Source organism: Orcinus orca, chromosome 3 (assembly GCF_937001465.1).
Source record: "Orcinus orca chromosome 3, mOrcOrc1.1, whole genome shotgun sequence".
NCBI classification, from domain to species: Eukaryota; Metazoa; Chordata; class Mammalia; order Artiodactyla; family Delphinidae; genus Orcinus; species Orcinus orca.
The window spans coordinates 27356998-27369218 of NC_064561.1; the positions used below are offsets into that span (position 1 = coordinate 27356998).

The 12221-nt window shown below is 38.5% G+C and overlaps 1 protein-coding gene across 8 annotated transcripts in view; it reads left to right on the top strand.

Moving 5' to 3' along the window:
• The window catches only part of FBXW11 (F-box and WD repeat domain containing 11), a 132556-nt gene that overhangs the window by 94550 nt on the left and 25785 nt on the right, over positions 1-12221 (top strand). For all 8 annotated transcript variants that reach the window (XM_033432071.2, XM_033432069.2, XM_049708097.1 and 5 more), the window contains 2 exons: positions 5580-5766; positions 6633-6723. In XM_033432071.2, the coding sequence (XP_033287962.1) occupies positions 5580-5766; positions 6633-6723 (278 nt within the window). The remainder of the gene's footprint in view (positions 1-5579; positions 5767-6632; positions 6724-12221) is intronic.

The following is a 12221-nucleotide window of genomic DNA, read 5'->3' on the forward strand; positions in this document are numbered from 1 at the left end:
TTAGATCAGAGGTCTTGGGAGATGTGGAAGAACCAGAGTGTAGGCTTTAGGCTGGATGCAGGGCCAGAGATCCAGTGTGACAGAGTGGAAAGATGATGGGTGTTGGATTTGACAGCCCCTCCATTTGAATCCCAGCCCCTGCCCCTAATGGTTATGTGAGCTCACTTTTTGGATCCTCAGTTTCCTTATCTGTGTGGGAATGATAATAATACTTTATAGGATATTGTGAAGATTAAAGACATTGTATATAATATGCCTAGCATCTGGTGGGTATTCTGAGGATGTCAGTTAAAAAAAAAAAAAGCCCAGAGAGGCAGGAAGCACCTGCAGTACGATTTATTGCCAGGAAGTTTTAATTATTCACCCACTGATTTCCGAATTGATTCATCCTGACATCATTTAGGTAGGTGTGTGTGCCACTTTGTTGGCATAACAAAATGTTGGACTTTGTGACCTGAGCATTTGTGTCTGAATCCTTAGGTCAGTATATTCCAAGTTAAAGGCATCCACTGACAGACTTTTGCTCTCAGGAAAGAAAGTTTCTAACTTCAGATTTTACAACTAGATCTGTGACTAGGGAGGGGGAAGGGACAGCAGGGGTGGGTGGGGAAGGAAATTTCTTTGCAGCTGCTCTTTGAAATGTGTTTCTAAAATAATAAAAGTTTCTGTAATTGTATGATCTAAGCAGCTGTCTTAAAACTGGCTATAGTCAAGGGCATTGAACTGACATTACACATTTGAGTTTCATTTTGGTACAATGTTATTTACATATTGAGCTTTGAAAATTCTGCCTTTTAATTGTTTTAATTTATTATTGAAAAATTTCCAGACCTTCATCTGGTGCCTATAATTAGCAACAGCAGCACTTCTTCAGCACTATGTGTGCAGTATTTTGGACTCATTTTCTGAGGCCATAATGTGTCCTCTTATTGCCTTGGGAAGGGGGGGGTGGCAGGAGATGGGGGCGTCTCAGCACCATAGAGTAAATGAGAGCCAGACATTGATACTTAAGAAAATGCTTAGCTTTAACACCTCAGAGCACTTTCTAGCTCAGGCAAATGGACCACCTTATTCAGTAACCTCTTTGTTCTGAACAGTCTTGAAACCAGAAAGCTACAAGGTCTGCATGGCTCCTGGGGCTAGTTACTCCAAGGTGCCCAAAATAGAGGTTGTGTGATTCCTATTCTTCTTTAAATATTTAAGGGGTATGAGACTTACTCCAAGCTATTAGTGAGGAATTAGCGATTTGCTAGGGGAGGTATGTCATATTTTCTCTGCAGAAAGTAACAAGGAAGGGGAATACTGCTTAGCTTCCTTGACCAGTGATATCAGGTAAAGCGATTTCTGGAAGAGGGAAGAAGAGAGACTGACATTTATCGAGTACCTGCTCTGTATCTGGCTCCTGAATAATCTCCTCTTATGAACCTTTCCAACAAGGTTAAGAAGTTCCTTCTCTATAAAATGAGGCTATTTATAGCCTATCTCAGAGGGTTTTATCATGCAGATTATACGAGATGATCCTTCTTAGGCATTTAATATCATTCCTATTTTATGGCAGACTGAGAGCCAAAGAGGAAAACTGATTTGCTTCAACCCAGATTATATGACTCTATAGCCAGTGCATTTTCCGAGAAACTAAAACATGCTGCCCCCTAGAAGGATGAAGTGAATTTAACGTATTACCAAAAGGAAATAAATCAAATCTCATAGATTTCAATGAGATGTTGCCGAATTGGACCAGTGGCATTTGAAAGAGTAGGAAGTATGTGTCTAATAATAAGCTTCTTTCTGCAGAATCTCATTGATAGCCCAGTGGTGTGAGATATTGAGGTGGCGGGAAATCAATGAGGACTAAAAGGGATATTATTGCTATGAAGCAGTAGTTCCCAGCATGTCAGAATTATCTGGTAGTAATTCTTAAGAATGTAGATTTCTGGGCCCCACCATCTAGAGGTTCTGATTCAGTGGATCAGGAGAATATTTAGGAAGCTGTTTCTGCTGCTGTTGCTTCTCAGATCAGTAACCCTAAGTGATATAACCACACAGGCTTCTGAGAACCAGCGCATAGACTACCCAACCAGGTGGAGGGTTTGGATGCAGCTTTCCCAGTTCATATATAGACCATGGGGATGTGGCAGCCATTGAGGCCTGAAAAGACAGCTATATAATGTGTTCTTGTCTGTTCATTTCCTCTCTCAGCAGAGGATTTGAGAGGGGAGTTGGTTAGGGGTGTGTTTATAACCAATTAGGAGGATTTGGTTAGTGATTAGAATTAACATAAACCTTGGAAAGTGACTGTGTTCTCATATTAAGTGTAGAAACTAGAAGATAGTCAAATAAAGTACCCCAGAATTAGAAGAATTCAGAGAAGAGCTAAGTTTATTAGGCCATGGCCAGAGACTGTAAAAGAAAATATGATTAAAGACGGTAGAGAGATTCTGAAATTTAAAGTTCTGATTAATAATTTGCTAATCCTATCAGTGGATAGGCACAAGTAGAATCCCATGTGATTTTCCATGAATTTCCCTGATTTTAAATACACTTGGACAGAAGATGGAAGAAAGGGGCATGGAGATACACAAAAAGGTAGCCTGAACCTTTGAGAATGGTATCAAGAAGGCCAAGCCCCAAATAATGTGAAATTGTCCAAAATGGTTAAGGAATTTGGGAGAGTTAAAAACAAATAAAATAATCAACTGTTTGGAGCAAGAACACGAAGAATGAAGGGACAGTGTACTTGGAATAGATGGTGTAGTGGTAATAGAAAGAAACAGCATATTTTCACTCCTCATTTAACTTATCCTTTTTTCTTTCCCCGCTAAGAAGAATGGTTTTAAAACCAGAAAGGACAGAAAAATTGTAGTCCAAGAAAGATATGAAGCTGTCTTTAACACAGCTCCTATAACAAGTAGACCTAAAAATGTTGTGTGCCGGGATAGTGACAGAACCTAAGTCTGTGACTTTCAGAATTGTGGAACATTGAGAAGTAATTGAAAACCAGTAGGTAGAGCTACTGGGTACAGTTGTGCACATATAGCTTGTACAGTTGTGAACATACAGCTTGTACAACTGTGTTTGGTAGTCCTGCATGATGGAACCCAGAGATGATTGATGAGCAGATTTCCTGGTCTTAAGAACGGGAGAACTGGAGAAGGTGTATATGCGAGCTATTGGCTATTGAATTTGATGTTCCATTCTAGCCTAATTCTCAAATGGATTATCAAAAGTTAATTAGCTGTTGAAAAGACTGTGTAGGGTTGTGTAATCCTAGAAAGGTATAGTATACAGAATGTTAAAAGCTATTATCTCTGAGAGGTGGGGTTTAGGGATTTAAAGGTATTTGCTTATATGCATTTTATAGTTTTTCTATAATGAACATGGGTTATATATGTTTAAAAGTGACACAAAGCAGCTAGTGCCAACTTGTAAACAAAAAGTTGCAATACCAACTTTATGTAGTAAGCACCAGCAAGGGAACGTGGAGAGTAACCATACCAAAGTCACTTGATTTCCTTTCTGGATAAAGTTATGAGACTAGCAAGTCAGAAACATGGTATAAATAAAGATGGCAGTGTCTTCATGGGGCCGAGTTTCTCCAAATATCCTTGAGGACTGAATAGAGAGATATGGGCTGGATAATAGTAGTATAAAATCCAGATGATTTAGAACTGGTGGCTCAGTGTTGGTACCTTGTGAGTATTTAATGAATGGGTGTATGATAGCTTGAAGGGAAATATAGAATCACGGGTGCTGTCCTTGGTTCTGACCCATTTAACATGTTTGCCAGCAACTTGGGGTAAAGAGTTACTGCATTTGCCCACCATGCAGATCTGGTGTGGAATATCCACTTTTCTGTATGACAGAATCAGAATTGTAGAGACTGACATGGAAGGGTCAGATAAAGATTTGAAGGTGAATTATAGAGAGGATAACTGTAGACTTCCGTGTGAGCTGCCCTCCCCTTCTAAACTACCCATACAAATACAGAAATTAAGGGAAATTGTTTTAATAGATGTTTTGGGGAGAAGGGCCTAAGATTTTAATTCAACTTACTACCATCTTAGGAGTCTACTGTGATATGACTGTTAGATGAAGGCAGTATAATCTTTGACGGCCTTAACTCTTAATATAATAACATGTGCAAGAAAAGATAGTGGTCCCAGTGTAGTTAGTCTTCATTATCAGATCATAACTTGGGTATTAGACCTACTATAGAGTAGAACTAGTATATGAAGGGCCTGTAAACCATAATCAACAGTGTAAATAGTCATTCTTAGAGTTGGAAAAAACCTTAGTTTGTAAAGCATTTTTTATGCATCATCTCATTGTGATATTTTCAAAATAAGGCAGAGATTATTATCCCTGTTTTATACAGATAAGGAAATTGAGGTTCTGAAAGTTTAACGATTTACCTATACCCTGCCAAGTTAGTATGACTATACTCCTTCTATTTATCTTGAAAAAGAGAACAAGTATTAACCCCAAATGGTACTTTGTTGTCTTTAAAATCTTCCTGTAGAACTTTTTTGATTCATACAAGTAGTGTGAGAAAGGACAGTTGTTACTGGCCATTACCATGTTATTTGGTAAAAAAAACCAAGGGGCAGGGATGTTTCAGTATTGTTTAAGTATTTGTTTCATGTCATAGAAGTTCTAGGTGGGGAACCCAGACTTGAAATTGGAATTTTCCGACTGTGTGTTTAGTTTTCCCACCCCAACACAGAGGAGGCCTGGGGATGAGCTTTATTTCTTGTAGTTGCAGAGGACATGCCCAAAACCACAGGATGGGAGTGTACAGGTGGCAACAGCATTGACCATAGTGATCTTCTTACCTTCGTGAATGTCAGGCAAAGGCTGAATCTTGGTTGTCTTTGAGAGGATACTTGCCTTGTGTAGGATAAACGACTTAAGGTTCTAGAATTTTTAGGCATGTGGTTCATGGTTTTGAGGGTTTTACCTCCATAAGGAGATGGAGAAATGATTGACAAAAATACATCTTAGTGCACCTGACTTAATTCTTGGATTGTCGTTTAACTTTTCATAAACTTTTCAGATAAGTCAGTGTTTCTCACCTTTTTGTCTCCTTAGCCCCAAGGGATTCACATAGGTCATGTATCAATAGGATGATTTGTTACGAGAAACAGTAAATCAGAGGGGAAAGAATGCAGACTTTGGAGCAAGAGATCAGAGTCCAGTCTTGGCTTCACTACCCTATAATTGTAAAACCTTGAATCCTTTTACCTCTTTCTGCCTCATCTGTAAAATTTGGGGTGTCGTTACCCCATAGAGTTATGTAAAAGAAATCATTTATTATAATGTCTGACAAATACAGAACTGTCCAGGGTTGGCTCTTACAGACAGGAACTGGTGCCATCAATTGTTTTATCTTAAAAAATCAGAACCAAAAAGAAGTGTCTATGTCTATGTACTCATGCACTTGTATATCTGAAGAACTTTTGATATTACTCAGGTATGTTTCCTGGTTCAGGATTTCTTTATTCCTCTTATCTTTAAGGAAATGGTAACTGGTACGTTTCCATCTCCCTTCCTATTCCTTCATTGCCTTTTCTATTTTGTAGAGCAAGGTTTAGATCACATAGCAGAAAACATTCTTTCCTACCTGGATGCCAGGTCTCTGTGTGCAGCAGAGCTGGTATGTAAGGAATGGCAGCGAGTGATCTCCGAAGGAATGCTTTGGAAGAAGTTGATTGAACGAATGGTGCGCACTGACCCTCTATGGAAGGGACTTTCAGAAAGAAGAGGGTGGTAAGTATTTAGGTTGGTTGTTCCCTTGAAAAAAGTTTATTTGACCTAGGGTCAGTTTGATTACTAAAAAATGCAATTATACTTGCCAAATGTGTTGGCCTATTTTAAACAAGTGGGAAAAGATGAGTAGTCAAGAGTTGGGGGGGGGGGAAGTTAAAGCTGTTAGAATAACCCCTTCTGAAATGCATATTTCCTTTATATTTATCAACTGTTAAGATGTACAGTTCGAGCAATTTGGCTTTTCAAAGCTATGTGTTTATGCTTTTCCTTTCACATTTTCCTTAGGTGATGACACCATTACCAAAAGATAGATAAGAAAAAGGAAAATATGAGAAAGTCAAATAATGCCATTTTGCTATTAGATATTGATCCTGGTTGAAGATGGAAGGTACAGCAGGCAGGATTTTTCAGAGACAACCTGTTGTCTGAAATACAGCTTTATAGCTCTGTACATGTCAGTACCCTGACAGCACAGAGAAAGAGAGTGCCACAGCTAGGACAGATAGGTGGCTGTGTGAGTGATGGTTAGGGCTGTGCTTTCTTTATGGGAAAAAGTTTGGTAATGTACTCAGTTAGCTTTTTCACAAAGCTACATTAACACTTTTTATCGAACTGTAGAATGAAAGGCTAGATTATTGTGTTGGGTATTCAGAAAATAAAAGGTTAGGACCATGCTAAAGAACTGTAAACTGAAGTAAAGTTGTGCCTAACATGTACATTTAATTGTCAGAAATCCTGCTTTGGAACTGTTAAAACTCAATGCAAGTCAAAAGACTTGAAAGATACATCTTTGTAAGCACCATGTTTAAATGAAATTCACCCTTTTATGTGCAAAAATGTAACATCTGTTTGTGTTTTTTTGCCAGGGATCAGTACCTGTTTAAAAACAGACCAACAGATGGCCCTCCCAATTCATTTTATAGGTCATTATACCCAAAGATTATCCAGGATATAGAGGTAATTTTATGATTTATCTGTTTTATGGGCTGTTTGTGTCTTGTTCTCAACTTTTGTTGTCTTAGTGTTCTTAGTTGTCTAGTTCTAAAATCATAGAACTGTTTTTTTAAGTTGAAGTCTTAGAGTTCATATGTCACAATGTGTAATCTGCAGCTACCCTTCAGAGTAGATAGTGCCTTTTTGTAAAAAATAATCTAACTTTTCTAAAACATGAAATGCTTCTGCAAGACTACCAGTTAATTAAAACCTTAATCCAAAATTAACTTTTTGTTTTAATTTGATGAAATTTCCGAAATCCAAGGCCCAATTTTTCAGGTAAGCATAGTTTTACATTTTTTGAGCCATCTCTAGAGAACTAGAGAAGGCACAGTCTCAGTTTCCTCTGTAAATTTCCCATACTTTTTCATTAAAAGGACTCAAATATGATTCTAAGCAATAGTTAAGTGGCTTTTATAGAGCAAATTATGCTCGTGGACCATTTTGGAGTTGAGTGTAACTTCCGCAGACCAGTAAAACTCTGTGAACTTGATGAGAAACATTGGAGATGTTTGATATTGTTCATGTGTTCTAATTAGTTCAGTTTTATTATTTAGCCCTTTTCCTTGAACCAAGAAAGACATGCACAGGCATTTCTGATTAACTCTTTCACATGTGTTCTTGGCAGGTCTTGGTTACTTCACTGATTTCCTGCTTGGCAAAAAAGTTCAGCCTTTGCTAGGCAATGCTGTGTCACCCATAAAGTTATACTCAGTTTCCCAAACATGAAGTAATCCTCACCCCCAGGTGATAGACATAAAAGTTATTGTGCCAAAATTCATTAATGGAGAAACATGTGCTTTTCTTGGAGTCCCCTCCCCGCTGCCTTCTTTTTAAGGCAGATGTGAACTAATGGAATCGCTTTGTTAACAGTAAATCTGAATATGACTGGAATATCATTATTTCAAATGCAAGCCATTGTCTTGAATATTCTGTTCCCTAAAATGAGCTATAAGTAAGCTTTTAGGGTAGGTTAAATGATTTAAAACTTCTGCCATACAAATCCTAAAGTTTAGGAATTAATTGATCCCTTGGCAGTTCAAAACTTAGAATAAATTGCTCCTACAGTTTTAGTAGCTGAAACATAGTGTTAACTTGAACCTTAGGTTGGTGTATGTGTGTTTCAGGTTAGAGGGATTGTCTTTTACCCCATGTAGTTTTACTAAGACACTGCTTATGCATAGATCTTAGAAACTATATTACTTGTTACTTTTTTCCTCCCAACTATTCTTTATAAAGTATCTCCACATTTCCTTGAATAATTTCAGCAAGTCCTTTATTATAAGAAGGATGATGTCTGAGGTCAATCATTAATAAATAGGAACTCTGGAAGAACTTTGATCAGGTTGAAGATTTGGTGACATATATTATTTAATTCCCATTAGTAGTGTTATAATCGACAGTATGAACTCAGTTTTCTGTGGCATGACAGTATGTGACACCACCTAACATAATCATTTACTCAGGCTGAAATAATATTTTAAAGTTAGGAGGAGGCAGATGTGAGGGAAAATAGAGCTATGGAGGAAAACCCTTTTTGACACAAAACCTCTATATCATGGTGGTCTACCCAGTGGTTCTTAAAGTGTGGTTTAGGAAAACCCACTGGTTGGCCACAAGAGTCTCCTCCAGATTTTTGTGGGCTAGATCTCTTAGTTTAAGGGATGATGTTTTATACTTTGGTACTTTCACTCATAGTAATAATAATAAAAATAATGTACCACGTATAGAGTGTTTACTTGTCCTAGATACTTTCAGCATTTTATAATGCATTTTCTCATTTAACACTCTGGACAATACTTGAAAGTTAGGCCCTGTCCATATTTAAAATTGAGGAACCTGAGGCTCACGCAGGTTAAATAGCTTGCCGGTGATCATACAACCAGTCAGTAGTTGAGTCTGTGATCATCCTTACATTCTTCTGCACTTAATGCAACTTTTTGTGTGCTATAGATCAATGGTACTTCATCAAAATAGAGTTCGTTACCTCTGTTTTGTGAGTGTGTTTTATTCTGTCCTGGGTAGACACACAAAGCAGAGAGTTGTGTCAGTGATTCGTGGGTCAAACAAATGAGAGACTCACAGGCTTGGCTGTTACCCATGTGCCTGGTACAAAACCCTCACAAGCAGACTATAATAATTACAAGTACCCTCTTTTGAGCCCTCGCAGTATACTCATGAACCATGTCGTGTGACTTACATAGATTATTAATTGCATTTAATTCTTACAGCAAGCTACCTGTCATCCTCATCTGTAAGGAGGGGAAACTGAGACTAAGAGAAATTTTAGAACTTCCTACATAGTTAAGTAGAAGACAAGGGATTTTAACTGAGGTCTGGCCAGCTCTAGGCTTAGTGTTGTTGTTTGTCATTTTCAAAGTAGAAAATTCCAGAAGAGAAGGAGAAAGAGGTATGTTGTTAAATGCCTACAGACTTTTCAAGGTGATCTTCTTATCTTTGTCCAATTGCTTGCAAACTCTTAGTTGAAAAAAGCATATGAGTTAAGATAAGATTAGTTGGCCTTGTTTTAGTCCAGTTATGGCAAAGGTAGTGCTTTAGAGGGTTTTAAGCCTATTGCCAAAAGATAAATTACACCCTGAACATCAAGTGGATGTTTTTGTCCCCCTCCCTGGTTGCCCATACACAGCCTTGGAGTCTCTTGTGTTTTTTTCTCATATGCTTTGCAGGGTTGCCAGTTCACAGCACCTTTTGCTTTCTATCCTTCTTGCTCTACCCTGACAGCTCCAGTTCATGTGCTGGCTCCTGTCATCTATCCATTCCCATATTTGGCTCTGACAAGCAGATGACCTTGCCCTTCCACATTGACCCAACAGAAATTGGCTAATTTTTAAGAAGTAGGGAACCTGGCTTAGTATGGCCAACCCCTATTATTCAGGAAATGAGAATGTGAGGAATGAAGTCTGAAGAGAATAAGAATTCTTAGTTCTCTGCAAAGGTTCATCTCTCATGGGTGCTCTTGCCATACACACACGCATACACACACAGGGGGAGAGAGAAGAGGGGGTAGGGTGGGAGGGAGAGAGTTTAGAGTGCCTCTGAATTGAGAAGGAATTCCTGGAAAACCTGAGGCACAGTCCTAAAAGAAGCAGCCATATTTCCTTTGCTATCTAGAGTCTTAATTGTTATTATCATCCTCATCCTCATTATTATTAATGATGAGACTACTGTTAGGTACTTTGCCACAGTAATTTAATTTAGTCCTCAAATTGTCAAAACTGAGACTCTTAGTCCAAAGTCCATGCTCTTTTCGCCCTACCATGCTGTCAGATGTCCCTCAACAGAGAGGTGGGAGTTGTTATAATAGACTCAAGCAGTCAGAGTTCTGATGTCCTGAACTTGGATTTTTCTCTTTTGCCATCTCAGATTGGTGGCAAACTCTTTCATATAACATGCCTTTTTCCTTTTTTTATTCACTGGATTAAAGCCTTTGAAGCACTCTCCTTGGAACAGACCACTAGTAAAACGATGGTGTGTTGTATCGCACCTTATAATAAACCACATTTTATTCAGGGAAAGTGGGGAGCTTTTTTGTGGTTTGCAAACTTGATATTAACATTGTCCTAACCAGAAAATGCTGAAATTTGCCCACCCACCCAGTTGTGTTTAGGCTTCTAAAAATAATGTTATTCCTTCATACTCAGACATCTGTTTTCACTCTATTGCCAATTTAAATGCTGCTGTATACTCTGTGTATCATGGCTACTTTCCCAGTATTTTGAAAATTTGAACAGGGTAAGGGGATTTTACAAGTTCTCAAAAACATGAAATATTCCTCTACAGTAGCCACACCACATGATGTCTAAGTGAAATGGCAGGTATCTGCATCATTAAAGAGGTGCACCTGTGTATGCCCTGTATTCCTACTGCTGAAGTTAAGATGATTGTTGAATTGCATTTGCAGGCTGAGCCCCTTCCTGGGAATGGTTGGGGAGGGCTCAGGGCTATCAGCATTGAAGATCAGCCTAGACTGAGACAACAGTTCCCGGCAATTTGGTGAGATTTTTTTTGGTCACAGCCTACTCCTTTTGGTCAGTGTTCTCCACAAATGAGAAAGAGCGTCACTGCTACCGTTTGTAGGCACTGTGATAAGCACTGTATGTACGTAATCTCATTTGATCCTTCCAACAGATTTGAGAACGTATATATTATCTTTTACAGAGGAGGAGACTGCAATTCAAACAGTCCAAGTCATTTGCTAAAGCTGCTAATTGACCTAGGTATTTTCTACTACAATGGGCTGCCTTCCATTTTTAAAGGTCTAGTTTTTCTGAAAAAGTCCTGGCTTATATAAGCCAGTTGAGGTCGTCAAATATGGTGGTAGGTAGTATTTTGGGCAGGCACAGTCAGCAGGAAGTGTTGCTTTCTTTTGTGGGTGGCCTTGAGAATTGAGAAGAGTAAAGTCTTAGGAATTACACCGGGTTGGTGTATAACAAAGTAGTCAGCTCCCTGGTCTCATTTAGTGTCCCTTTCCTGGCATTTTGAAACAAACTGTACTTGTTTTGGGATTCAGGAACCTAATAATTTTTAAAACAGCCCTAGATGGGAACTTCCTAAAATGACCCATGAAAAATGATTTGGTAAACCTTCTTCTTTTAAAATTCAGAAATGTATTTTAGAAAATAGGCTCGTTCTAAGTGTTGAGAAGCTAAGCCATTTCCTAACTTCTACTTGACTTAGAATGAAAGCCTGTTATCTAGCAGAGCTTTTGAGAGGTCCTGGCCTCTGGCTCTTGTTTGAGGGTTGGAGATAGAGGGTATGGCTTGGCCTTTTATGTTGGGTAGTGTTCTCTGTCCAGACGTCTTAGGGGGTGGGTGTATCACAGGCTGATCATGTTGCCTTACCCAGTTTCTCTCTGCTGTGTCCTCAGGGCTTTAGGTACAGTAATAGATTATAGCCAAGTCTCTTGGTTCTCAAAAACATTTTAGAGTAGTGGGAGAGCATGTAGGAAATTCTTTTTGGTATGGGGATTCCCATACGAAAGTTAAAAAAAGTTTTTTCAAGCTCCCATGTGATAGTAAATAAATGTGCTTTTTCTATTCATTGAAATATTATACAGAGTAGCAAAGCTACTTACTGATTCAATAATATTTTAAAGCAATTGTGTATGTTTTAAAACTAAGAACGACGATATGAATTTTGAAAATAACAGCATATATATTGATAAGACAGGTTATGTATTCGTCTTTGTAATACTTTGGGTTTATGTGGAGTCACATTTAGCAGCAACCATCTGGGCCCCCAGGGTGTAGCCTGAACGTTGGTAACCATTGCCAGGAGTCACTGGCCATGAATAAGACTTGTTACCAGTAGGTCTGCCTCCTAAGTCAGCATTTTCCTGGTATGCTTAGCATGCTGACGTGGTTCAGTCACTCTAAAAATACATTATTTCTCTAAATGATTCCAAGCATTGAGTTCAATTTAAGAAATTCTTTATATTCTGA